At 49.3% G+C, this 24,368-nt stretch overlaps 1 protein-coding gene across 1 annotated transcript; it reads right to left on the bottom strand.

Moving 5' to 3' along the window:
* Window positions 1-7,194: 7,194 nt before the first annotated feature.
* Window positions 7,195-22,866, bottom strand: CLDN14 (claudin 14). Its single transcript, XM_036899329.2, has 2 exons — window positions 22,342-22,866; window positions 7,195-8,295 (listed from the first exon to the last, which is right to left on the bottom strand). The coding sequence occupies exon 2, from the start codon at window positions 8,246-8,248 to the stop codon at window positions 7,535-7,537; it is 714 nt and encodes a 237-aa protein (XP_036755224.2). The 5' UTR covers window positions 8,249-8,295; window positions 22,342-22,866; the 3' UTR covers window positions 7,195-7,534.
* Between the last annotated feature and the right edge of the window lie 1,502 nt (window positions 22,867-24,368).

Below are 24,368 nucleotides of genomic sequence, written 5' to 3' on the forward strand. Positions count from 1 at the left end.
CAGCAGAAAGTCTGAGGATTTGGAGATGATATGATGGGGGAAGCTTAAAGTATTTGCTTAAGTATGAATGAAAAGACTTTGCTTTCATTAAAAGAATTTTCTGCATGAAAGACCAGATGTGCAGATGTTTAGAGCACCCGAATCATACACCAGAGTTCTCCCCAAAGACTCTCATTTATTTAACCATAATCCTGACCATATTTGGGTCTGGTAGGTTAATGTCTCTCTGTTATTGACTCTCCTGTTGAAGCACAGTTCAGCCTCCACTCGGGAAAGGGCGCCCTGCTATTGGGCACCATATAAAATGCATCACCCTGCATTTCCTCCTCCCTTTCAGCTTTAGTCAAGTCCCTTGCTCCATAGTAGAGTTTCCAATAATGGAGTGGCCCATGATGCCGGGAGGCCTTGTTTCCCACACACTGTGGTCCTGGGAAGTTCTGTGCAAGTAGATTTTAAAATGAATGAAGTCATATGTTAAATGTAAATGAGGAATTATGTATCTAAAGGGATTCACTGGTGGCAGGCTTTTTGTAAAGCACAAAGCCATGCATTCAATCACAGGTCACTTAAACTATTACATGTGAGGCCATGGGAACAAAAAAGTGATAAGAACAGGAAGGTTCACAATCCAGTGGGGAGAGATGAGCGCAGAGTGAGTTGTAAAGAAAACCAAACCAAACCAAAATATACCAATTATAGGTTGTCCAGCTGGATAAATGATCATAGAAAGAACACAGTTGTACAACCACTGCCCAGATGGAGGGAACATTACCAGCCCCAAGAAGCCTCCCAAGTTTCCTCTCCCAGTTACCAAAATAATGGACCAATTTACACTCTCCTTCCTGGAAATATCGTTGCAATTCCTTTACTCCCTTGTCAACGCTTGATATTGTCACTCTTTTGTATTTTAGCCATTCTGGTAAGCATGTGGTGGTATCTCATTGTGGTTTTAATCAGAACCATATTTGAAAAACAAGGGCATATGATATTCTTATGCTTGGGCATTATGGACAATTCATAATTACAAAGATGAATGATGAATTGGATAACAGAATTATCTATGGAGCTATGGATGCAAAAAGAGGCTTCTCCAGCCAAGAGGGTTGTCTGGGGAGAGGACTGGAAATCAGGTTCTGGTTGGCACTGGGTCTGCCCACTCCCACGGCCTCCTCACTGTCCTGAGACCCCCTGTCTCTAGCCCATGTTCAGCAAGGTCATGGCAAGCCCCTACCCAAGGCAGGCACCAGCTTCCCAGACACCTGTTGAAACTGCTAGTCCAAAACTGCCCTGTTTTCTTGGCTGTTAAGTCCTGCCTCCTTGTTATTTATCATGCTGGATGGAAAACCTATGCAAATGCTTTATTTTGGAAAAATGCCTGGATGACTGAAATAAACCCCAGACCTCCCCAAAACTGGAGGCAGCTGATGCTCCCGGCAGAAGCTGGTAAGCTGACCTACTGGGATGGAAATCTCCAGAGCTAGTCAATCATTTACCCAGCGGGGCCGGCAGGGTGCTGAGCTTTTACATAGAAAGCTCCTTAGGGGAAAGGAATTGAAGTGTGCCTCGAGCTGGGCCTCCCTGGGGCGAAGCTGGCACCAGAGCTGAAGGTGGGAGGAGGATGCCAGGATTCACCCCTGGGGGTTGGGCCCTCCCGGTTCTGCAGCCACCTCCACTGGGCCTTCCCAGGCAGGAAATGGGGCTGTTTGCTAGGGCCCTTCCCCTGCCACACACACCTGCAAAGGCCAGTTGGTAGTATTTAAAAATAATTCAATGGAATGAAATTTCTGTTTTCCTTTGGATAATTGCCCAGTAAATTGGCTTTGTGCTATTTGATTCAAGAAATGGCTTAAAAAATACAGGACTTCGGATTTCGGCCTATCTCTCTCTCTCTCTCTCTCTCTCTCACACACACACACACATGCACACACATGTCTCTTCTTAGGTGAGAAAGGGGTGAGGATGCTTTAGGAGATATGGGGTGGCTTTTGTTAACCCTCCAAGCCTGTTCTACTCACCTGTCATCCCCCTGGGCTTCCTCCACTTGCTCCTCCCTCTGCCCACAGCAACTGTAACACTACCGAGTGCTGCTAATTCTAATTTCATTTGTCTAAAGTGGACATTTCCTGCAGAAGAAATGTGCAGTGCATTTGCCATTGCTTTTGGCCTACCTTGGTCTGGCAAGGCCACTCTGTGATGTGGGCCTTTCTCCCTCCCTCCTGCGTGCAGGTGACAGCCAGGCGGGCCTGGCCTGAAACCCCTGACTGGGATGTCTGATGCCAGGTACTCCTCCAGCCACTGTAAGGAGCTCCCTGTTCTGTGTATAACAGATGGGAAGATTGTCTCTGAGGCTTCTCAATTCATGCCTCTCAGGGCATTGGGATGGCTCCTGCTGCACAGACGACACACATCCTAGCTTTACTGCTGTATCGTTGGACAAACAGGGGAAAGGACACTGAGCATAGAGATGGACCCAGGCTTCTGCTGTCTTCTGGAATGGTGTTCAGCAATCCCCTGCTCCTTTTCTGGTATCCTCTAGCCCCTCTCCCAGACACACACACATACCAGACCCTCAGGGGTCCCCAGGTAGCTCTTCCGGTTTATTTGAAAGAACTAGCACTTCTGTGCAGAAGGAAATGTGTATTTCCAATTGCATGAGCATCTTTCATGTGAAAGAGCTCTAATGTGCCTTCAGGTCACCTGAGCAAATTGGTTTCTTTTCCTTTTTTTTTTTTTTCCTGGGTATTTTAGCCCTTATGACATGATCACTACTGGAAATCACAGAAATTTTCACATCAAATTACAGTTGTTGCAAATTTCTTAAAATATCATGTATGCTCATTACTGCTTTGAAATTGCAGTATTTCTGAGACCACCCTGCTGGGTATCGTCATTTAGTGTATTTGTAAAGGAGCACAGGTACTATCACGTCATACTTTTAAAATATTTTGATGGCATATTTCGATTTAATTCATTTCTTTTTGAAATCTTACATATTTAACTTTCTTTGTATTTAAAAGTACTGATTTGAGGTGGAGTCCATAATCACCAAACTGCACAGGGGTGCACAGTACAGAGCTTGGTGAAAAGACCCCTGTTCTGTTCTCTGGAGAGGAATCCATAGCTAGGTCTGCCCTAATGTGGCTGCAGAAAGAGCAGGAACATGTATTTTTTCTTAAGGGCTATCGCAACCTCATCACTGGAAACAAGAACTTTTTGATGGCGATGTGTATATTCAAACCAGGCAGCTTACTCCTTCCACCTGGCAGTCCTCAACATGTCCCTTTACTCTTCTAAGCCTAGTTTCTGCATCTGTGAAATGAAGGCGATCATGCCCACGTCCTGCATGACTGTGAAGACTGAAGGGCGTAATTTCACGCTGCCTTTTCTTCTCCAGAACATCCCTCTTTGTGGTCCTCCTCGCCCCTTGGGCCTTCCTCGTCTGCCTGTTGCAATGAATCCACCTCGGGCTCCCAGCCTCTAAATGTGAGCTGCTCCACAGCTCAGTCCTTAGCCTCTTTGGTTGCCCATCTGTGTTCACTTCCAACGTGATCCTCCCCAGCTGCATGGCTTAAATAACATTCCTGGGCTGATGGCCCCCAAAGCAGTCTCTCCCTGAACTCCAGCTTTATCCATCTAAGGCCCATTTGACATCCCCACTTGGCAGCTCAAACAGGTAAAACGAACTGAATCTAGACCAGACCAGAGACTTTTTCTTTCCAGAATCTTCTCCATTTCAGAAAGCAGTAACCCCATTCTTCCAGTTGATGCAGCACTAAATGTTGACATCATCCTTTAAGCCTCTTTTTTCACACCCTGTCACAACCCAGCAGTCCGGATGTCCTACCGGCCCTGCCTTCAGGCACCTGCCGCTCTCTCCTCTCCCATCCATTGCTGCCCCCTGGCCAGACCCAGTGCTCTCGTACAAATGGTCACCATTTTTGATGTTCCCTCCACACGGCAGTGAGAAGCCAAAGAGGGATCAAGGCAGGGAGGAGCAGGATGGCACTGTGGCGAATCATGGGAGTTTAGGGCCAAGCATTAAGGGTGCAAATCCTGGCTCCCTCTGGGTTTATACTATTAATTTAATGGATGTTACTATACAAATTGTGAATGTGCTGTAGTTTTTAAATAATTTCCTTTTAGGGCAACAGTGGCTGACATGAATGCAGGATTCTCTAGGGGATTTCAGAGGCCTTTGGTTTCAAAAGGCTAAACCCAGGAAAGCAATTAGGGTGTGTCATCCAAGAGGGGACATCCAGGTGCTTTGAGTATAGGAGGGGAGTGGCTCCACCTCAGGAAGTGGCTTCCCAGAGACTGGCCTGCAACAAAGGGGATTCTCCAGAGCTCCACAGAGTGGAATATTGCAGTGCCTACTCACACACAGGGCCAGGGAGGGGCTGGAACATGACATAGGTGACTGTGGGGATGGATAGGCTGTGACCTCAGAGGAGCCTTGGGAGGGTATCGGTGCTTGGCTGGAAGCGGGTAACCAGGGTGTCCCCAAGAACGAAAGCCCAGCTTCCACCCCTTCCTCCAGGCCAGGTCCTCCATTAGTGCTGGGGCCCTGAGGCCTCCCACATGCAGGGGAGAGAACCAGAAAACATGGTTGTAGGCTTCAGCCTCTCTGGAGGAGAGCCAAATTTTACTAATTTAGGGAAAAATAAAAGTAGCATTTCTTAGCCCATGAGAATCATGTTATAATTTATGTCTATAACAATGGTTTCCTGGAAAACATCACAATCTGACTCAAGTTTTGTTTTTATTCCAAAATTTGGGGTTGCATGTTGTCCCCCAAAAGGAGACCACACTTTGGCCAAAACAACCTTAATTAAGACCACCTAGTCCTGAAGATATGGGCAAAACCAGTAATCTACCTGATGCTGGGTGGTAATGTGGCAAAGAGAGACTCGAAGGACCTTGGGCATGAACGAGGAACCTGGGAACCATGTTCTTAAACCTGGTTACTTGAGGGAGGGAATCAAGGTCTTACTGGGATCCACTTCCTGTTTTGGCTGGCCATCCATGTGTCACTTCCTGTGTGCCATTTCCTTTGCATCATTTCCTGCTTTCTAATGGGGTTTCAAACTTGGAGCCCTGGGCCTACCATCACATTTCCAGCCAGAAACCAGCTAACAGAAGCTCTTTGGAGTGATGGTTCTGCAAAGAATCAAATATAGTCATGAAACAATTTGCTTAATTATTTGGAAATAGCCTGGACATAAAAGTAATGAGATGATGGGCCATGCCTCTGTTTTGGTTAACAAGTCTGCTCCCTGCTTACCTGTCTGGGTTGTTTACTCACTAGCTGTGATCCTGAGCAAGTAACTTAATCTCTCTGTGCTTTAATGTCCTCCTTTGTTACATGGGGTTAGGAATAGAATTTCTCAGTGGGTTCTCATATACCTCACTGAACCAAATTAGTAAATGAGAAGGCTGACTGGCACATAGTAAGTGCTCAATAAATTGTAATCACTATTATTATTAGTCTTCCAGAGAAGGACGTATTTTATTTTAGTAAGGACAGAATTCAGAGAAAGAATTTTAAAAATACTGTTTTATTTTTTCTTTAATTTGTAATAGGTTTATTAACTAGAATAACTTCACTAAATACATTCGAGCTTGTGACCACCAAAGTAGGACTGACAAATATCATCTTACTTTTAGATTTTATTTCTTTTCCTTATTGATTCAGATATATTTATTTGTGTAAAGAGCAGGTTAAAATTACTTGTTTCAGCCTAAATAAATGATGACCTTTCTGATGTAAATCTCTAGCCTACATGGGATGGCAGATCCCAGCCCTCTTATCTTCTTCATGGTCAGATAAATGCAAAAATGTGCGGCCCACCTCCTTCCCAACAGAGGGGGCACCTGTTGCCTAGGATCTCGAGGTCAGCAAAAAATAGAAAAGAAATATGTATGTGCAGGACTGTCCCTTAGGCCCCACTTTCTAATGTTGTAAGAAGGTTTTCATGTGGCTTGATTTCATCAACAGTGTAGTTTAAGAGGTGTAACTGGGAGGCCGAAAGGAATTAGAAGAGCATTGCCCAGTGTACACACTTTACTGGTGAGAGCTCTGCCTGCAGGAGAAGCATATGGTGGCTGGGTTTCTTGTCACCATCTCGCTGGCATGGTGTGAGGGCCTGGAGGACCCTGTCAGGAGGCAGCATGAAGTCAGGGGAGCATAAACGGGCTTCCGGTCTTGCTGGATCCAGGGCTGCTGGGCTGCAGCCTCCCTGGCCTCTTGACCCTTGTGTGGGAGCCTCCCCTCCCACCTCCTTGGTCCTGGGGCCAGGGTCTCACCAGGCCATGCTAGCAAGCTTGGTGCTGGCTCCACGTCTGCCACTGACCTGCTGTGGCTCTTTTCCCTGCAGACAGTGAAGGTGGAGCCCTGGTGGCCCTACTCCAAGACCCCTTGAGAATGGAGGGATTTTAGGTAACATTCTGTTATTCTGTGCATAGGTCCCAGGCTCAGCCTTCCCCAGAGCAGGCTACTTCCTTCCATGTTCAGAGCTTGAGGTTTGGGACAGAAGCATGAGCAGGATGCCATCAGGGCACATCATGGGTGAGGCTGTGGAACAGGTGGACACAGAGCAGGACCAAGCTCCCTGGGCTGTGGGGGAGCAGAGTGTGTGTGTGCCCATTTACAGCTCTCCTGACATGTGATTTTAGGTCACAGCCAGAAAGCAGCATCAGCGTTCTTAAGGCACTCAGGGCTCACCCAGCCCCCGAGCAATGCTTTCCAGCTAAAGGAGCAGTCAGCAGCCTCTTGTTCTTGCTCTGATGGCTGCTGTCATCATGCTTCTGTCCCCAGAAAAGCAGCCTGTGACGCCCTGCTGGGGCCCTCAAAAGTGACCAGCGCTGCTAACTGGGCTTCTTGCCAGTGCCCGGAGAGCCAAGACACTGGGCGCACTTTGCTTTGTTTTTTTTTTCTTCTGACTTTCGCTTCCTTACTAGTGGGGCCTACTGCTTACAGGCAGAGAATAACACTGTCTTTACTTAGTGAATTATGGCAATTTATCTTTCTCCTGAGAAGTCCTGTACTTCTGTCCTGCCTCTGGGTTTAAGCCAGGATACAGTAACCATTTTAGCTGGGTGCTGCTCAAGCATCTTTTGGATGACAAGCAGCCCAGCCTCCTCTGGTTTCCTCATTGTCCTGGGTTGAGGCCGCTCCCTGGGTATCCATTTCATAAACAACCACATCCAAAAGATTTATTCCTGTGTTGCACACAACCCCCACTGGCCGAACTCCTAAGTTGCTTTTTATTCATCTGATATTAAATCATCCACATAAATACATATAATAAATACAAAAACAGAAAGGGTTTCTTTTTTCAGTCTTTGATATATAGAGCTTTTCTCCCCTTCTTACATTTCCCTCCTTCCCTGCGTTTTAAGCCCATTACCTCGTGTTCATATTATTCCTTTGGAGACAAAAGCAACCCAGAAGTATTTGTGCCAGGACTCTGCGTCAGTCAGCAGCCCGGGTCCTGGCACATCTTGGGGACTTGAGGAAGGGGCAGGTCCTGGGGACTCACACATAGTCGTTCAGCCTGTACCCGCTGTATGAAGCTGAGGTGGCAGACAGGGCATGGTTGTCCTTGTAGGCGGCGGGGGGCTGGTAGGCAGGTGCAGTGGCCGTGGTGGCAGCCCTGGGTTGGTCCTGGTAGGGCCTGGAGGGCACCTCGTCCTGGCAGGACAGGCAGAGCAACGTGCCACCAATGAGCGACAGGGACGAAGAGATGAAGCCGAGGTACAGGGCCTGCCCGATCTCGAACTTTATGCTGCTGGGCAGCAGCGGGTTATAGAAGTTCTGCACCACGTCGTTGGTGGTCCAGGAGACGGCCACCATGCAGAGGAGGCCAGCCAGGATGAAGAGCGCGCCGCCCAGCATGGCGAAGGTGGTCTTGGCGGGGGTGTCCTTGGCGCAGCGCGTGCACTTCATGCCCACCACAGCGCAGGCGCAGGCCACGCCCGACAGCAGGCAGGAGATTACCATGAGTGCTCGGGCAGCCTGCAGGTCACGGGGCAGCGCCAGCAGCGAGCGGTAGATCTGGCACTGGTAGATGCCCGTGCTGTGCCACACGCACTCCATCCACAGCCCCTTCAGGTAGGACACGGCTGTCAGGATGTTGGTGCCCACGTGCGCCGTCCTGCGCCAGTGCGGCAGGATGGTGGTGACCAGCGTGCCCACCAGGCCCAGGAAGCTGAGCAGGAACCCCAGCAGCTGCACAGCCGTGCTGGCCATGGCCCCGGCGGCCGGCGGCTGTGCTCGCTCAGGCGCCCGCAGGAGTCCTAATGAGGCGGGGAGGCCAGGCAGGAGAGAAAGGAAATGGGTTAAATATTATCTTGATGCATTTATTTCTGCCACTGAAACTGAGTTTTCCATAGGCAGTTGGTAAGACAATTAACATGTTTAAAAAAATAGTTTCCAAGACTGCATTGGGTGAAAGAATCAGAGGCCTGTCTAAGACACTTTCCTGGAAGGCCAGAGCTAGAAGGCATGCCGGTAATCTGGATGGACTGTGCTTCTCAAGGACCCCAGGGAAGGGCCCTCCAGAGCTCCGGTTCCTGACCTATCACAACTTACCAACCACATGTGGGAAGTCCTACCTTATGTCTACCTTTAAGCGCTCCTGCTGCACTTGAAGCTCATTTTGTTCTGTCCAGTCAGTCATCACTTTGGTTGTTAAATCAGCACGTGGACTGACAAGTGTTAAGGTGTGTGCTGCTTATGTCTGAGAAAAGAGCCTCAAACTGTCTGTCAGGGCACAGTATTTTCTGGAAGCCTGCAGCTTCCCTGTGCTCTCAGCAGGGAGAGGGAGGCCCCAACAGGCAGGTCAGATGCTTCCTTCCAGAATCCTGGAGCTGGATGTGACCTTGAGGTTGCCCACTGATATCAGGGGACAGGGATGATCAAGGTCACCAGCTCCTTAGGTGTTGCTACCAGGACCCAGACCATTGACCTTACCCTCACACTGCTCGGCAGAGGGGTGGGCTTGTTGCCAAGCCAGTGCTGTTACCTGGCTTTCGGAGATACAGGGGTGCCGAGCCATTTCAGACATTTAAAAAAAAATTCTACCCGTGGAAAAATCCAGAACGATTACTGGGAGCAAGGACCCAGCACCTGTGTGGTGCCAGTCATACAGGGGAAACTCAGGAAATATTGGGGGGGAGGAGAGAGAAGCAGGGAGGCGGGGAACTGGACGGGAGGGAGAAAGGAAGGCAGGAAAGGGGGAAGCAGGGAGAGAGGAGGGAAGGCGAGAGGAACACCCGAGGCAACCCCACAGGCTCCCCCCGCCTGCCTGGGCCCCACCCGCTGGGTGACTTGGGCCCCCTCGGGGCTCAGCTTCCTTCTCTCTAACATGAGGGAGCTGGACTTGACTTCATGGCCTCGCAGCATCTTCTGTGTTAAAGGGAGACAAGAGACTCTCTGCCGATGACAAGTCACTTCAGCATCGCAAACCCGCAGAGTCCGGTCGGCAAACCCACTTCTTCCATCTTGTCAATTAAGTGAAGGAAGGCCGGGAACAGAACGTCCCCCAGGCAACGCAGATGCTCCCTCAGCACTGCCTTTGGGGCCCCCACAGGCCTCTGATCCTGGGTTCCTTGTGAAGACATCCCCCACCAAATTGTGACAAAGGATTCGGTCAGTAGCAAGCAGGCTGTGCTTCCACCTGGGGCCAGAACAATCCTATAGCTGGATTTAAAAGTATATACTGGACTTAAATGTCAAAGCAGTGTAGCAGATAATCCCTAGTTCTGCCCTGGTTAACACACAAAGCTGGGTGACAGCAAGGCGACATGGAGTCGGCCGGGTCACATTGGTGGTGGTGGGGCTGCGGCTCTTTCTCTGACATTTGTAATAGTTATTGTTCAGGGCTCAGTCCTCCTCACACACACTTGGTGCTGATGGGCCACCTGCATCTTGTCACAGGGCTGGCTCTCTTCGGGCTCTGCACGAAGCCACCTTCCCTCCACTCAGCAAGACCTCCTCTGCCCCGAGCAGGCAGGGCCAATGTCCTGTGTCAGTGCCTGAGCGAAGGGGCCCTCAGAGCGGCCGCCTTGGGGTGTGGGGTCAGCGCTGCTGCTGGGGGCCTGCCCGGTGTCTGGGTGCCTGAGCAGGGCTGGCCCCCAAAGCACCAGTTTGCCGGGCTGAGCAATGCTGGCGAGCACTGGTCAGGCTGCTGGCTGCCTCCCACACTGGCCCAGAGATGCGGCAGCTGCTGCCAGCCCTCTCCTACCCCAGGGGACAGGGCTCTGCCTGGCCTGGCTAGGGTGCTTTCTCCATCCTCCTTTAACACTACCTGCCTCAGGTAAATAGGACTGAAGTGGACTTCAGGACTGCGGGTGTTATCAGCAGCATATTCTGGAGAGTTGATCTCTCCAAAGACATCCCAGAACACTGGCCTCCATCCTTTTGCAGTGGTTTTGTTGGCCAGGGTGACCAACTGTGCTGGTTTTTTGGGCACGGAGAGGTTGCCTAGGACAGAGGCCTTCTGGTGCTGAAACCAGGAAGCGGCAGGCAAACCAGGACAGTCGGTTCCCCCAGGTAGCCCGCGGCTGGACTTCTCCAGATGGCCTCTGAGATCCTTCCAGTCCTGCCTGGAGGTGGCCCCAGGCTGATGGCCGCACAGGCTGTCCCTGGTCCAGGGCATTCTGAGGCTTCTCATAGCTCTTACTTATCAAGGTCAGTCATTAACTATACTGATCCTCAAGAATGTGGCATAAAAGCTAAGCCTGTTTGACCCCATTAGTCTGGGGAAGTGGACCAGAAGTTTATTGGAGGTCTAAATGTTTATGGAGAGCAATGACTGCTAATTTTAGAAACCATTAGGTTGCTATTTTTAAACTTGTACTAGAAGGATTTGCTAATTTAAGAAGTGAGTGTTAATGAGCCCCCAGCCCCCAGCCCTTCCCCTAGTTACCAGCAGCTGCTACTGGCACTAGGTCATAATTCAACTTCCCAGCAACCACTTTTCACTTTGGGGCCATTCGAGGAAAAACAACTTCAAATGAATGCATCTCCTTGGAAACCACACAACGCTCATCCGATGCTCTGGAAGGAGCTTGCCCACGCTTGGCCTCCCAGGAGCAGCATGTAGGGCTCAACTGACCGGGTTGAAGGCCTGCTACTGGCTTCACCTGTGGGCTGCCCTTTTCCTGCAGATGTGTGTGTGCTTGTGGGAATCTTTGCAAGAGAGATGTGAGTCCCAGAAAAATATGGTTCTAAGAATCAAGTTCCAAAAAGACCTTGACAGGCTGGGTGGATGAGGCTGGATAGAACAAGAAAATGCATTCCAGGAATAAATGAGGGGTGTTGCATTTGGGTTCACAAAGCCCACTCCTGGGTGGGCCATATGCGGCGAGCAGGATTTAGGACGGTGTTTCTCAGTGAATGTTTCATGTAACACTGCATTTGAAGGATGTCTGTGTGGAGGACATAAGTGGTTTAAGAAAAGCCGGTAGCTGCAGGACTTCTCTCACCGGCAGTGTGCAAATGTGCAGTGTGACTCTCCCGGAAAAGTCTCTGTGCCGGGTTCCTGAACTGATTTGACCAGAGACATCCTGCCCCTACATGGCCAAGGAACCACGTGCAGTCAGATTACTTTGGCAAGTGGGCTTAGAAGGTGTAAATCCCTTGAAAGTTTAATGGAGCAATGATGGGATAGTTGCTAAAACACACACATACACACACACACACACACACACACACACACACACACACGATTGGATTTTGGGAGGGTGAATAAGCACAACTAGGAGGGCCAACAGGACCTTTGATTTGTTCGCAGCAGAGAAACCCCAGGCTACAAGGAATGTGCCAAACCGCAGGGCTGCTGCCATCCCTCAGATGGCACCAAGGCCTCCTGACATGGTGTCAGATCCCTTGTACAGTTTGCGTAAAACCTTGTTTCCTAGAAAGGAGGCGCTGCCTTGAAAGGAACACAGTCGGTGGGCCCAAAAGAGCACAGAGTTGTCAGCCTTTGATGTTCAGCAATTTAAGAAAACATCTGGTTTAAATGACTGTCCTTCCTGTCGCCCCACCTAGACCGCCTCTCCATTACTGTTTAGGTATTTTATAAATGTGAGAACTTGGCAAACTAAGAATAAACTCAAGGGAGACTTGGATTCATCTAAATGAGATAAATTAGCAAAACCCTCTAACAGGAGAGAAGAAAAGCACTTTTATGCTATATAGGAACGAGATAACACCAACTACTACTTCCTAAATGCATGTTGGATACTGTGTTTCTTAATGATGTACAAAGCAAATGGATATGTTTCCTGGAAGCTTAGGTGTGCTCCAGAGGTGTTATTTTAGTACACCTTACACACGGGGTAAGACTTATGAGAAAGTAATCAAGTAATACCTTGGAAAAGCCATTTGTATATTCATTTAGGATGGGCCATACTGTGGGCTTTTTGGCTCTAAAAATTAAGTTTCCTTCATCACCATTCCAAACTTTCTGGAACTTTCCTTGTATTATTTTTCAGACTGGCAGGCATCTGTATGTTAAATTTATGAGGGCTTCTATGCCATCTACACACAGTTTGGAAGAACTGCAGTCTTTCTGTGAGAGGCAGAGACAGAATAATTATGGGACTGACTTATTACTACCAGGGCGGCTAGGGCTTGCTGATGTTACTCAGCAGAACCAATGTGAGATATCTTACCCAAATCACATGGAAATGATAATTTAAAGATTAAATTCCCCTCCTCTCTTTTGGCTGAGTTAAGAAAAAATATGTATTTTTCATAAATAAAGCTGATTTTAGGAAAAGACTGTGTTACTACAGATGAAAATCATGGCATGTTACAGGCTTGAGAGCCGTTTCCAACTCAGCAAGACCCAGCGATCCACTGATTTAGTGAAACTACAAGCTTAAGTTACCACGATCATAAACATTCTAAACCTTTACCCAGAAGGCATTATCTCTCTAATTTCAACTCACCAGATTTCATTAGAATCCATAAAAAATGCCACAGATCAACATTTTAAAACGATATTATTGAATTTCATTTAATAAAAATATGTTGGTGCTTTTGCATAGCTGTTTTTCTGGACATGGTAGTTGTGTAGATTTGCTGTGTTGCTGTTCATTTTGCCTGGTACAGGTGACTCAACACCTGCTCTACAAGGAAAATGTTAGAAAAGTAAAAAAAACACAGGTCATAAGGATATTTCCTAAAGTGTTCAATGATGATTGAAAGACTAATAGTTAAAGTGTTCTATGGGAAAGCTTTATATAAGGGATGCTACGGGTTGAATTGTTTCCCTCCCAAAAAAAGATATGTTGAAGTTCTAACCTTTATACCTCAAATGTGATCTTATTTGGAAATAGGGTCATTGTGGATGAAATTAGTGAACATGGGGTCATATCGGCGTGGGGTAGGCCCCCAAACCAAGAAGACTGATGTTCTTATAAGAAGACAGCCACTTGAAGACAGAGAAATGGGAGAATGTGTGTAAGATGGATGCAGAGAGGAGAGACTCATCCACAGGCCAAGGAGTGCCGAGGATGGCCGGCAGCCCCCAGACGCCAGGAGCGGGGCCTGGAGCGGAGTCTCCTTCACAGCCCTCAGAAGGAACCGGCCCAACTGGCACCTTGATTATGGACTTCCGGCCCCCAGAACTGTGAAAGAATACATTTCTGTTGTTTTAAGCCACCCCACTTACGGTATTTTGTTGCACCGGTCCCGGGAAGCCAATACAGGGGACTAGCTGACGGGCAGCATGGGAGTTACAGGAAAAAAACACTCGCATCTGACTAGGACAAGTGGGTCCTTCCAGAACAGTCACCAGCACGGCCTGGTGGCTCCACTGCTGTCACGGACAATAACAAGGCAGTGGTTAGCTTCATGTCCCAAAGCGTGGGGTGCAGAATCCAGGGAGAGGTTAGGGGACGTGGAGAAGGAAGAACTAGGAAGGCCCTCTGTAGGTGCAGAAACCTGAGAGCATTAGCCAGCTACAGCGAGTAACCCATACGGCAGTCAAATGACCTGCCTCGCCACACTGGAAAGGTGCATGAACCCACTGACCCCTGAAAGAGTTTGGGGGCTCAGTTCTTCAGTCTGGGTCTAATTTATTGTGCCAACCTCTTCAGCCTGCATGTCTGACTTCTTAAATCAGCATGTCTTTGTTTTATAAACCATAAAAATCCAAAGTTGGGGTACAGGCCAAGTTTGGATAAGGTGACTCGGATGACTGCCTGGGCTCTCCCTTGGATATCTAGTAGAACTCAGTGGGCCTCCCTTTGGGATTTACATCAAAATAGAAATGAAAACAAGCAACATGGACACTGTCTCAGATGGTCTGGAAACCTCCATGAATAAGATAACTCTTCTATGAATTTTGTAAGCCTGTGAGAGTTATTTATTTGAGTGCTGTACAAGGACTATTTGGCAGTGATTAAAAATGTGGTGTCAGCAAAAAAGTGTTTGGAAAAATATATAATAATCACAAAGGTCTCCATTTAATAAAATGTGCCACTGCTTTCTGAACTAGGGAAAAAAAATGTGGTGTCAGGTGGAAGCATAAGACCGACATTTACTAAATGCTACACAAAATGCAGTTAAAAATGATGCTTTAATGCTCTTCCTTTGTACATTTAGCCTTTGAAGCCCAGGTGCACAGAAGCTGTTAGTTATTAATGATAAGAGTAAAAACAAAAAAACAATAAAAACCATCACTGAGAATTTACAATATGCCAAACATGTGCTAAGTGTTAAGTTAGCATTAACTTATTTAATTCTTCAACAAATCTGTGATGTATATGTCATTGTCCTCATTTATAGATGGGGCAACTGAGGTTTAGAGAGGTTATTTGTCCAAAGTCACCCCTGGGCTGACTCAGGGCAACCAGATAGGGACCCCTGTGGTCAACCAGGTAAGACATGTCAGCGGCGACAGAGGTGGGTGCTGAGAAGAGAGTGGTGAGGCTGGCAGGATTTGAAGGTGAGGCTGGCAAAATTTGCTAATGGTTTACTTGTAGAGATGGGTAAATGGCTGTTGGGCAACTGGAAGAATGGAGTTCCATTTCAGAGAAGGGGAAGACAGCGGGAGGTGCGGGGATCTGGGCTCGGAGGGTGAAGGCTGGGGAAGAGGAGTCTGGCTTTGGGCGTGCTGAGTTTGAGATGGCCGTCACCGGCCAGGTGGGCATGACAGTGGCTGGCTGTGAAGTGCAGCATTCAGGGAGGGGACTGAACTGGAGAAGCCTGTTTGGGACTCAGCAGCACACAGATGGGACTGAAAGTCATGAAACTGGATGCGAGCCCCCAGGAGTGAGCCTGGAAAGGGGACAGCAGGAGCCTCCAGCATCAGAGACTGGGGTGAGGAGGAGGCGCCCGCATGGGGTGTGTGGAGTGGCTGGGAGGGAGAGTGGTGAGCGAGGGCAGGTCGGAGAGAGCGAGCCAATGCACCAAGTCATCAGATGAATCAAGTAATGCGAGCCCTGAGAAATGATGGCTGGATTCAGCCACATGGAGGAAACTGGGGACCTTGGTAAGTGCAGTTTTGGGGGAGTGATTGTCACGGGTTCACAAGAGAAGCGGGACAGCAGTACATGAGCCCAGAGAATTCTTTCAAGGGCCACCAAGGGGAACCAGGAAATGAGGCAACCGTTGTAAGATGGGGATTCTTAATCTGGGGACCAGGGCCTATAGGACTCAGGGCACCTGTCAGCTTGGGTGGGAAAAAAATGGTTGCATGTTTTATGTCATCAACCTCTCATTGAGAATTAGCATTTCCTTGTGTTATGACCAGAGGCAGCCACCAACAGTGAAATCACTGACAGCGTGCATTGCATTTCAGATGTGGGTACCTGGAAAGATCGTTTACCTTTGCTGCTATTTCAAATTATGGTAGTTAATAAGACCCCCGCTTATCTTGCATGGTAATGTAATGCATTACCAGAAAGGCACATAAATTACCATGCACAAAATGTTTTTTTTAAATTTTGGTATCATTAATCTACAGGTACATGAGGAAAATTAAGTTTACTAGACTCCCCCCTCACCAAGTCCCCCATGCACACCCCATTACAGTCACTGTCCATCAGCGTAGTAAGATGCTGTAGAATCACTACCTGTCTTCTCTGTGTTGCACAGCCCTCCCCGTGAACCCCTGCCACATTACACATGCTAATTGTAATGCCCCCTTTATTCCCCCACCCCTATCTCTCCCTTCCCACCTTTCCCTTTGGTAACTATTAGTCCATTCTTGGGTTCTGTGATTCTGCTGTTGTTTTGTTCCCTCAGTTTTTTCTTTGTTCTTATACTCCCAGATGAGTGAAATCATTTGGTACTTGTCTTTCTTCATGTGGCTTATTTCACTGAGCATAATACCCTCTAGCTCCACCCATGTTGTTACAAATGGTAGGATTTGTTTTCTTCTTATGGCTGAATAATATTCCATTGTGTATATGTAACACATCATCTTTATCCATTCATCTACTGATGGACACTTAGGTTGCTTCCATGTCTTGGCTATTGTAAATAGTGCTGCCATAAACATAGGGGTGCATCTGTCTTTTTCAAACTGGGCTGCTGGATTCTTAGGGTAAATTCCTAAAAATGGAATTCCTGGATCAAATGGTATTTCTATTTTGAGCTTTTTGAAGAACCTCCATACTGCTTTCCACAATGGTTGAACTAGTTTACATTCCCACCAGCAGTGTAGGAGGGTTCCCCTTTCTCCACAACCTCGCCAACATTTGTTGTTGTTTGTCTTCTGGATGGTAGCGACCCTTACTGGTGTGAGGTGATATCTCTTTGTGGTTTTAATTTGCATTTGTCTGATGACTAGCAATGGGGAGCATCTTTTCGTGTGTCTGTTGGCCATCTGAATTTCTTCTTTGGAGAACTGTCTGTTCAGCTCCTCTGCCCATTTCTTAATTGGATTATTTGCTTTTTGTTTGTTGAAGTGTGTGAGCTCTTTGTATATTTTGGATGTCAACCCTTTATCAGATCTGTCATTTATTAATATATTCTCCCATACTGTAGGATGCCATTTTGTTCTCTTGGTGGTGACCTTTGCTGTACATAAGCTTTTCAGCTTGATATAGTCCCACTTGTTCATTTTTGCTTTTGTTTCCCTTGCCTGGGGAGATATGTCCATGAAGAAGTCACTCATGTTTATGTCAAAGACATTTTTGCCTATGTTTTCCTCCAAGAGTTTGATGGTTTCATGACTTACATTCAGGTCTTTGATTCATTTCGAATTTACTTTTGTGTGTGGGGTTAGACAGTGATCCAGTTTCATTCCCTTACATGTAGTTATCCAGTTCTGCCAGCACCATCTGTTGAAGAGACTGTCATTTCCCCATTGTATGTCCATGGCTCTTTATCATATATTAATTAACCATATATGTTTGGGTTAATGTCTGGACTCTCTACTCTGTTCCACTGGTCTGTGGCTCTGTTCTTGTGCCAGTACCAAATTGTCTTGATTACTGTGGCTTTGTAGTAAAGCTTGAAGTTGGGAAGCGAGATGACGCAAAGGCTGGGGGAGCAGGGTGGTGGGACCACCCACTGTGGACAGGGGGCCACCACAGACTGTCAAAATGGTTTTAAAGGATTTTAACAGTATTTCAATACAATTACCTTCCTTTATAAGCCTGTATATTATTTTACACATTTAAAGTCCAGAGAAGAAACACATAGGCTTCACTGGATTGTCAAAGGGTCCAAGGCAAAATAAATAACCAGTCCCATTAAACAACGTAAAACAAAAACAATAGTTAAGAACCTCTGCCAGGGGGATGTGTGGTCAGGAGAGGATTTTTGTTTTGCTTTGTTGTTGTTTTGAAGATGAGCGAAGCTGAAGCAAGTTTGTATGTCTTTGGAGCTGATGCAGGAAGGAGGGAAGCGCTGGTGTCATTCCTCAGTACAGGACAGCAGGGACCGCGGTGGGTGCCTGGGGAGGCCCGCTCAGAGCAAGCGCAGATGAGGGAGGCCGTGCAGGAAGCCCGGCAGCTGTGGTAGTGGGCTTTGCTCTCGGGTTGCTCCTCAGGGAGGCAGGGAGCACGGTGATGGGTTGGGAAGGGAGATGATAGTAAAGGGGTGTTGAAGGCTTGAGTGGAAAGAGAGGGGGCGCCATGGTCACCTGGGCGAGCGGCAGCAGGACTGGACCAAGACGAGGGGAGCAGCAGGCGCCGCGTGAGGCCAGCGGCCCTGGGCAGCCCGGGGGCAAAGGGCTGGCCTGAACGCAGTGGGGATTTTTCTAGGGGAAAATGACGGCAGGAGATAGGTGTGTGCACGGCGGGCAGGGGGATGACGCTGGAAGGAGGAAGTGGGGACGGGAAGGGTGCCGCGGGCCGCACAGGAGGCGGGGGCTGGGCAGTGTCACTGTGATCAGGGTGAGTGACGGCAAGCGGCAGAGTTAGCCTGTGGGAAAGGGTGGGGGCACCCAGAGGGGAGACGCAAAGGCTGAGGGGGGTGCGCGGAGGGACCACCCACCGCGGACAGGGGGCCACCACGGACGGTCAGGAACCGTTTGTCATCTGGTTGTTCCACCTTTATTTGCGAGGTTACGTTTCCCTAGTTACTGGCTTATTTTCTGCCTATGAAGGTGGAAGAAAGAGGAGAAAGAGAAATAGGGCCAGAGAAGGGACTGGCGCAGACGCGTGTGTGTCTGCTGAGCGCTCTGCTGCTCACGGTCAAGCCGACCTTGGTCTCGGTCCCTGTCTGCTCTGCGTGTCTTTTACTCACAGGACGGCCATGTGATAAGCATACGCTTAGAGCTCGTCTTCAACTTCTTTTTCATCAGCCGCCCATCTTTCCTTGTCCCCTGACACCCTGCTCTGCTCTGTGGAGCAGGAGGTGGGTAGTGAAGGACTGCGGTGTGGTGCTTGGGCGGGCGGGGGCGAAGGCCCCGGACGTTTAGGTCTGAGCTGAGCGGGGGAATGTGCACCTCGCCAGCTTGCGGCGGGACCCCAGCTAGTTGGACAGACCAGACGGGATGCACGGCAACTTCCTCTTGCGGAGGGGAGCTTCCCCGAGTGTGGGAGGGGAGAGGCGGCTGGCCCTCTCCAGGCTGCAGGCTGCTCCGCTTTGTTTTCGCCCTCCTGCCCCTCAGCGCTGCGTGTTCTGACCCCGTAGCCAGAATTCAGTGGTTCTCCCCCCGCAGCTGTGTCACGTCCCCTGGAGAGCTGAGAAGGACCCTGCTGCCCCGGCCACCCAGAAGGCAGGTTCCCCCGATGTGGAGGAACCATGCACAGGACGTTTGAGCCCTGACCCCAGTGATTTGCATGTGCAGCCAGGTTTGAGGACCGCTGTCTTGACTGGTGTGCTACCAGGAGCTTTAAGAGAGGTTGAAACTGTTCATCAGAGTCACAGTACGAATGTCTGTTCCGCTCGATGGCTCTGCCTGCGACTCTGGCCCCTCTTGGGGCTCCCCAGGGTAAAGAGAGTTGTGCCCAGCCCAGCCTTCTCACTGTTCCTGAGTGGTGTCTGCTCTGCCCGGAAGCCATACTCCCTGTGCCCCAGACCCTCTTCTCCATCCACATCCTACCTATGTCGCAGTGCCATGCCCTCCGTGTCCATCCTTGACCCTGACCCCATCTACCACATTCTTTGACAGTGAAGCATCTGGAAAGACGTGGTTTCCCCATTCACCCTCTGCTCTCTGGCTCCCACCCTCCCAGCACCCCACAGAAGCCCACTCTTACCACCCTGGGGGTCCTTTTCTGGGCCCACTCATGCATCACTCTTGGCCAAGAAGTCACCCCACAGGGCATTTCTATTTCCTTGGGTGGCACGTGAAAACAGAGCTCTGCTTGTCTCTGGCCCCAGAGAATGACACCAGCAGTGGGAAGACTATGGCCAGGCCCATCCTAGGGAGGGCGGGGCTTGGGGGAGCCCAGCGATACTTGGAGGTATGTGTTTTTAAACGTTTAAGAAATTTAGAATTAATTGGGTCAGGTATGAGATTTCAGACCGCAGAAGCCCTCGTAAAAGCAAAACCTTGCAGATGAAATAGTGTTGGGCGTTTCTAGCTCAGTCCTCAGACGTCACACAGGGAGTGCCCTTTCCCTGAAGAGTAAGGGGGCACCACAGGTTTCCTTTGCCTGTTCTGAGGACTGGCTGTGTAACTTGCAGAACCCAGTGCAAAATGAAAAGTGGGCCCGCTGTTAAAAAATTTCTAAGAGTTTCAAGCTGGCCCTGCCTGTTTTGGACACATCCAAGAACTGGGCATTGGGATCTTCCCTTCCTTAAACCCGCGAGGACATCTAGTTTAGATGTTGGAAGAGCAGAAAACACATTTGCAGTGTTCTGCAGAATAAAAAATATGGTTTCCCATGTTTATTTTTTCATTCAAGTATAGCTCAGATGCCTCTGTAAATATCTGCCAAGGAGAAGCCTTTCGAAAACAAAGCTATTGCTGATCTCCTGTGCCCAAGGGTGGCCGCCAGTGGAAACAGACCTGATGTTCTAAATCTCAGTTGTCATTCCTCTCTTGGTCCAGGGAAGCTGCAGGTGCGCACATCCGAGCCTGGGAGTGAACAGCTGCCTCTGCTAGGCTTGCTTCTTCTCCCAGGAGACTCTGCTCGAGCCTCCGCTCTCTTTGGCAGGACCCCCGGTTCCTAGGGAGGGAAGCGGCCGGGGACCCAGCTCCCTCCTTTCCTGTGTGACTCACCGCACACACGAGGCTGTCTCAGCATGAGCCCTGGGTGCCCTCTTAACACATGGCCCCAGTGGAAAATTCCCTGTGCCTTGTAGCTGTTGGCCATGTGGCAAAAAGCCTGTGGACCTGCCAGCCACTCGCCCTGTGGACAGTGTGAGGACCTGCCGCCTGAGCGAGGGCTACGAAGATCCGCTGGAGGCAGAAATGTTTGAGTTTAAAAGTGCCAAGACCCATTCCTAAACTGGCAAGGTTGCCTGTCTGCATTTTAAAAAAGACATCAGTAGAAGCCTGGAAAACAGACTTTCAGACTTCTTGTTCTGTGTTATGGCAGCTACTCTCTGATATAAAGGAGAAAATGATTTTTTAAAAACAAGAAATAGCATTCAATTTTATTTATCTTTATCCAATAAGAAAACTAATAGGGAAACAGGAAATATTTATGGTAACATTTTCATGGCACTGAAGGAATAATCTGTGTTTCTTCCTTTTTTACAGATTTCTCTATAGATGTTTAAAATGAATTGCTCCCATTGCACAGACAGGTAAGTACCACGTAAGCTTAAGAGGTTTTTGCAAAGCAGATGGAGCCAGATAAGATTGGAGGCTGGCTTCAAACTGACTAATTTTGAGCAAACAGCTCAGCCTTCCCTGACTCACTGGCCTATCTACCTCATAACAGCTGCTTCCTAGAACCATCTAAGAGATGCTAAGATAATATATATAAAAACCTGCAAACCATGTATGGAAGGACACCCCACAAATGCAAGGTGTGTGCTGTTGAAGTTTTATCACTGTTACAAAAAAATCTGCTCCCAACTCCACGGAAGCCCACGAGGCACCTGGGCTCAGCCCGACGCCAGGCTGAGTTGCAGGAAAGCAGTAATGAGGCTCTGCCCCGGTTTCCCAAGATGTCCAAATGAAACGGAGTGGTCAAGAGATCTTTGGCCTTGAAAACGGCAGGATTTAAAGCCCTTGGGGGGAATGTGCAGCCCAAAATGAGTGCCCTGTGGCTCCGGGCTTGGGGGCCCTCGAAGGGCACTACCCTGCTCCCTCTCTACGGTGCCTGTGGCCCTCCCACCCACCTGGGAACAACACCATGGCCACTGTGGGGATATGGGGTTCAAAGCAGTCAAGGGAGTAACTCATGTACCAGGTTGCATGGAATCTCCTCTCTTCAGAACCATTTTTTACTTTTATTAAGAGAGATCTATACTTTCCCACCACCTCTCCCAAGCCAATATGGGGGTACATTGGGGGGTGGCTAGGGCTGGGGGGAGGATAAGGCTCCCAAGTCTGGAAACTGAACAAAATGCCAATGGACCCCTGCTGTCAGCAGAAAAGCCTGCTCCTCTTTGCAGGAGAGACTTGGCAGTTACAGCACCAAGAAGGGACAGTGGTGACAAACACCCCAGGTCCCCGCTGCCTGCAACACTCAACACACTCAGTCGTTGCTCCCAGACCGAGGCTGGCCAGCCACGGAAGAGCTGCACCCAGACACTCAGGAACCAGATTCTCGTCCTCCTGGCTACGAGGGGCCCAACTACCCGTACACGCAGCTGCTCGGGCCCTCAAGGGCCCCCGGGCCCAGCTGCAGCTGCTTTCCTAGGCCACCTCACCTGGAGAATGCTCTCCACCCCGGACCTGACCAGCAGGGGCCTCACAGCCCCACGACAAATGACTGCCAACCCCAGACCCTCCCAACTCCTGGTCTCACCCCAAACTCACATGCAGAGGCCCTCGAGTCCATATGCCTCGGCTCCCTCCCAGGTGGGCTCCTCCGTGCTCTGGCTGGGCACTGACTTGGATGAAGCAAGGGCTCCACAGGGTCACTGAGGCCCTCCTGTCTTTGCTCTTCCACCAACTGGAAGCTTTGAGGCCTGGGCATTTGAGAGCAAAGTGTCTAGACAATTCCTCTGCTCCTTGAGAAGGGCCTGCGTGGGCCCACGCCTCGTTCAGTTGGATAGTTAGCTTGCCTGGTGCATGCTCTGAGACAGCTGGGCTAAGGCAGGCAGACAGGACCAACCAGTAATGTCATTCCTGTGCTCTGAGCATGGTCATCTGCCTAAAACACCCTGCTGTGACCCTTCAGGGCTGGCAGGGTAAAGCTCTGCCAGCTGCTGAAGGCCGGCCACAGCCCAGCCTTTCCCTGCTGTGCACACGCCCTGCGCCCGTTCTACTGGCTGTGTGAGCGCTTGCTCCCTGCATCCTCATTCACCGCCCCCGAAAGAACAACAGTTCCCGCCAATGACCAGTGACTCACGGGGGAATCCCTCCTGCTGCCCTGACCCCCTGTCCTCCTTTGAGCCAGTCACCTGGCAGTGGTTTCCACACTACTTGGGACTTTGGTCATATTGAGCAACTCAGAGAGTGTCTCAGCCTGCAGGCTGCAAGGGCCCTGAACAAATGCCCTTGAATTTTGTAACTGTTTCTGTTTTCTTGGCTGCCATTGTGGAGCTGGGTGGTTCGGTGATGTCTGTCAGAAGAGCATGGGGCTGGGTGGCTCATGGGGCACTGTGTAGAAGGACGGACAATTTGCTACCAGTTGGAGATAAGAGACATGGTGAAATGTGAAGCCAGTTCCGAAGAAAGAAAATGGCTCTCTGGGGACAGACTTATGAGAAGTGGGCCTTGAGAGGTGGGGATAGCTCCGAGAGTTAGGACAGCACCTGCAGTGGCTGAGGAAGCTGGCCCCTGCGGGGGATGCCACCAGCCCCTCCAGGCTTGCCTTGGCCACTCTGGGATTTGGAATTGCCGAGAACCATGATGCACTTGGCACACGCCTGTCCCTCTGTCACTGATCCCCTAGCTGATGCTCCCAGGACAGGACTTGGGCTCCTGAGCTCCTTCCCCAGCACTCATCAGTCTACCTGGCTTTGGCTGGTGCTTTAAAAAGACACGGCGAAGGAACTCAGCTCTGGGTGAACGGCCCCAAGCATGGACCAGGGGCTCAGAAGGGTCTGTGATATATTACTGATTGAGGATTGATCCACGACCCAAATCTGTGTCACTTTTTTGCCTCTTTTCTTGAATAACCATCACTAATGAAATCACCTTTAGTTCAGCCTCTTCTGTTTAGAAAATATCATATAGAGTAAAATGCACCCACACTGTAATTTTATGTTGGGAATATTTTGTAGTTATTTTTACACTTTTACCTTTGGGGTGATTTGGCTACAAGTAATACATTTGATTCACAACTGCCTTTCATTTCTGGGCACTGATGGTGTATTTTCAGGAAATCCTGCCAAGAGAGAAAATGCAAACCCCAAATTGTTTTAAAATATGGTATTTTTAGGAATACCACATTTACCAATGAATATAGTGGACATAATGTTATGTTATTTTAGACTTTTCTTAAATCCTTTATTCATCTTGATTTTCTCTGAAACAGTTTGTTCCGTTCTGGGCTGGTGTGAGAAGCTCCCAGGCCCTTGGCACCTGATGGACAGAAGAACCTTTCCTGGGCCAGAGGGCAAAGTCACACTGACACTATGTGAGTCAGGCTAAGTATAAAGGTATCCATTCATTTTCCATTCATCAGATATTTACTGAACTCCATATTGTGGTTGTATGCACAGTGGGGCTCTGCTCCTGCTCTCTCAGTGTATGTGGGGGTGAGGGGTCACAAGGCCCACAGAGCCAGCCTCCCCTGGGACAACTAGCAGGTAGAGAGGTCAGGCTTGGGGCTCCAGCCCTTGTCTACGCACAGGACCATCATCTTCCCTCTACCTGCCATCAAAA

Source organism: Manis pentadactyla, chromosome 1 (assembly GCF_030020395.1).
Source record: "Manis pentadactyla isolate mManPen7 chromosome 1, mManPen7.hap1, whole genome shotgun sequence".
NCBI lineage: Eukaryota > Metazoa > Chordata > Mammalia > Pholidota > Manidae > Manis > Manis pentadactyla.